Source organism: Mus caroli, chromosome 7, assembly GCF_900094665.2.
Source record: "Mus caroli chromosome 7, CAROLI_EIJ_v1.1, whole genome shotgun sequence".
In the NCBI taxonomy this organism is placed as follows: Eukaryota; Metazoa; Chordata; class Mammalia; order Rodentia; family Muridae; genus Mus; species Mus caroli.
This window is the reverse complement of record NC_034576.1, coordinates 27979931-27981837: the sequence shown is the minus strand read 5'-3', so window position 1 is coordinate 27981837 and position 1907 is coordinate 27979931. Positions and strand designations below refer to the sequence as shown.

Below are 1907 nucleotides of genomic sequence, written 5' to 3'. Positions count from 1 at the left end.
AGAGAGAGAGAGAGAGAGATAGGTTCTGGGCCAATGTGGCCTTGTTCTTAAGTGCAAAGGTACCCTGCCAAGCAGGAGCCGCCTGCTGGACTTTCCTTCACCCTACGCAGTCAGGCTTGTGAGGCCTGAGAACAATGTCCTAACAATGTCCTCGAGCCTGGCTCCATCACATTTAATGCTTAAGAGTCTGCATGCTCCTTTTCATTGTTTTCGGCTAGAGTTCTGGTTTCTTGTCTTCCTTTGAGTTAGCAATCCTACGTAGCACATGCTACCCTCAGATTCATGATCTTCTGGCCTCAGTCACCTCCTGGGCCTCACTCTGCAGACCAGGCTGGCCTTGAACTCAGAAATCCGCCTGCCTCTGCCTCCCCAGTGCTGGGATTAAAGGCGCGCGCCACCACCACCCAGCAAGCTGAGTGTTTTGGTTTTTTCTTAACTACATGGGTGTTTTCCTTCGTGAATGTTGTGTGCTACATGCATGCCTGATGCCCATGGTGGCCGTAAGTAGGGTCCCCCGAAACTGGAGTTACAGATGGTTGTAAGCCATCATGTGAGTGCTGGGAACCCAACCTAGGTCTTTTGGGAAAACAGCCAGTGCTCTTAACTACTAAACCATCTCTCCATCCCAAGAGTTGGGTTTCCTCCATTTTTTTCTTTTTGAATTTTAGGAAAACTTCCCATGTAGCTCAGGGTAGCCTCACACACACAGTCTAGCAGAGGCTAACTTGAAATGCAGGTCCTTTCCCAATCTGCTCAGAGTTTGGGATTGCAGGTGTGTACAGCAGGCTTTCTTACTACTCCTACCCCCCAAAATATGGAGTCAACTGGGGCCAGGAATGGGAGAAGTGGCCAAGCAGTTGGGGACTCACAGCGCTCGCTCTGCATGTAGCGTGTCACTCCTTCAAGGGTCAGCTCGTCCAGCAGACGCTCCTTCTGAGAACCCAGGCCCAGGGTCTGGGTGAATAAATTCCTCAGGAAGTCCACTGGCCAACAACAAGAGAGACAGCGCCAGGTGGGCATCGAGGCAGGGCCCAAGCACGGGATTCACTCTCCTCCCACACCTCAACTCCCAATGTCTCCTACAGCCAGCAGCCTCCAGTCCCAAACCATTGTTACATGCTTTGCCTATCACTCCTGGTAGCTTGGAGGGAGTCTCCCCAGAATCCCACCCTCTAATCCCAGACCCCAGATCACCTCCCTGCCCTCCTCCAGGACGACACTTACTCTCTGCCTCTCCACCAGTGGCTCCTCCCTCAGTGTCCGAGTCTGAATCCTGGAAGGGGTGGGTGGGATGGCCAAGCCCAAGAAGTGGGGTTAGCGGGGAAGGGCAGGGAAGGGAATGGATGGGAAGGGTGACAACCTGGTTCAAATACAGTAGGGCTCTGACTGGGAGGTGCCCTGAAGAAGTACAGGGCCAGTGTAAGGACTCTGGGAAAGGTTGCTTTAGAGAGAGGACCTGGCTCTCCTCTAGGCCTTATCTTTCTTTCAAGATGGGGTCTCTCTGGCTGGCCTAAAACTTACTACACAGACCAGGATGACCTGGAATTCCTGAAGATCTGCCTGGATCTGTGGCCTGGGTTTAAAGGCATGCACCTGCATGCTTGTCCCATCTTTTTTCTTCTGACAGAGTCTCACTTTATATATCCCTAGTTGGCCTAGAACTCACTATGTAGACTAGATTACCACTTGCCTCTCTCTGACTGCTAGGATTAAAGGCATATGCCACCATGCCTAGCTTGCTTTTTGAGTTAGGGTTTTATGTAGCCCGGGCTGGCTTCAAACTTGCTATGAAGTCTTTGTGACTTGAACTTCTTTTTTTTTTTTTTTTTTTTTTCTTTTTTTTTGGTTTTTTGAGACAGGATTTCTCTGTGTAGTCCTGGCTGTCCTGGAACTCACTCTGTAGACCA

The 1907-nt window shown here is 50.8% G+C and overlaps 1 protein-coding gene across 2 annotated transcripts in view; it reads right to left on the bottom strand.

Moving 5' to 3' along the window:
* Sirt2 (sirtuin 2) overlaps nt 1–1907 on the bottom strand; it is a 24899-nt gene that overhangs the window by 17815 nt on the left and 5177 nt on the right. For both annotated transcript variants that reach the window (XM_021166051.1, XM_021166052.1), the window contains 2 exons: nt 1225–1273; nt 870–983 (listed from right to left, as the gene is read on the bottom strand). In XM_021166051.1, coding sequence (XP_021021710.1) covers nt 870–983; nt 1225–1273 — 163 coding nt within the window. The remainder of the gene's footprint in view (nt 1–869; nt 984–1224; nt 1274–1907) is intronic.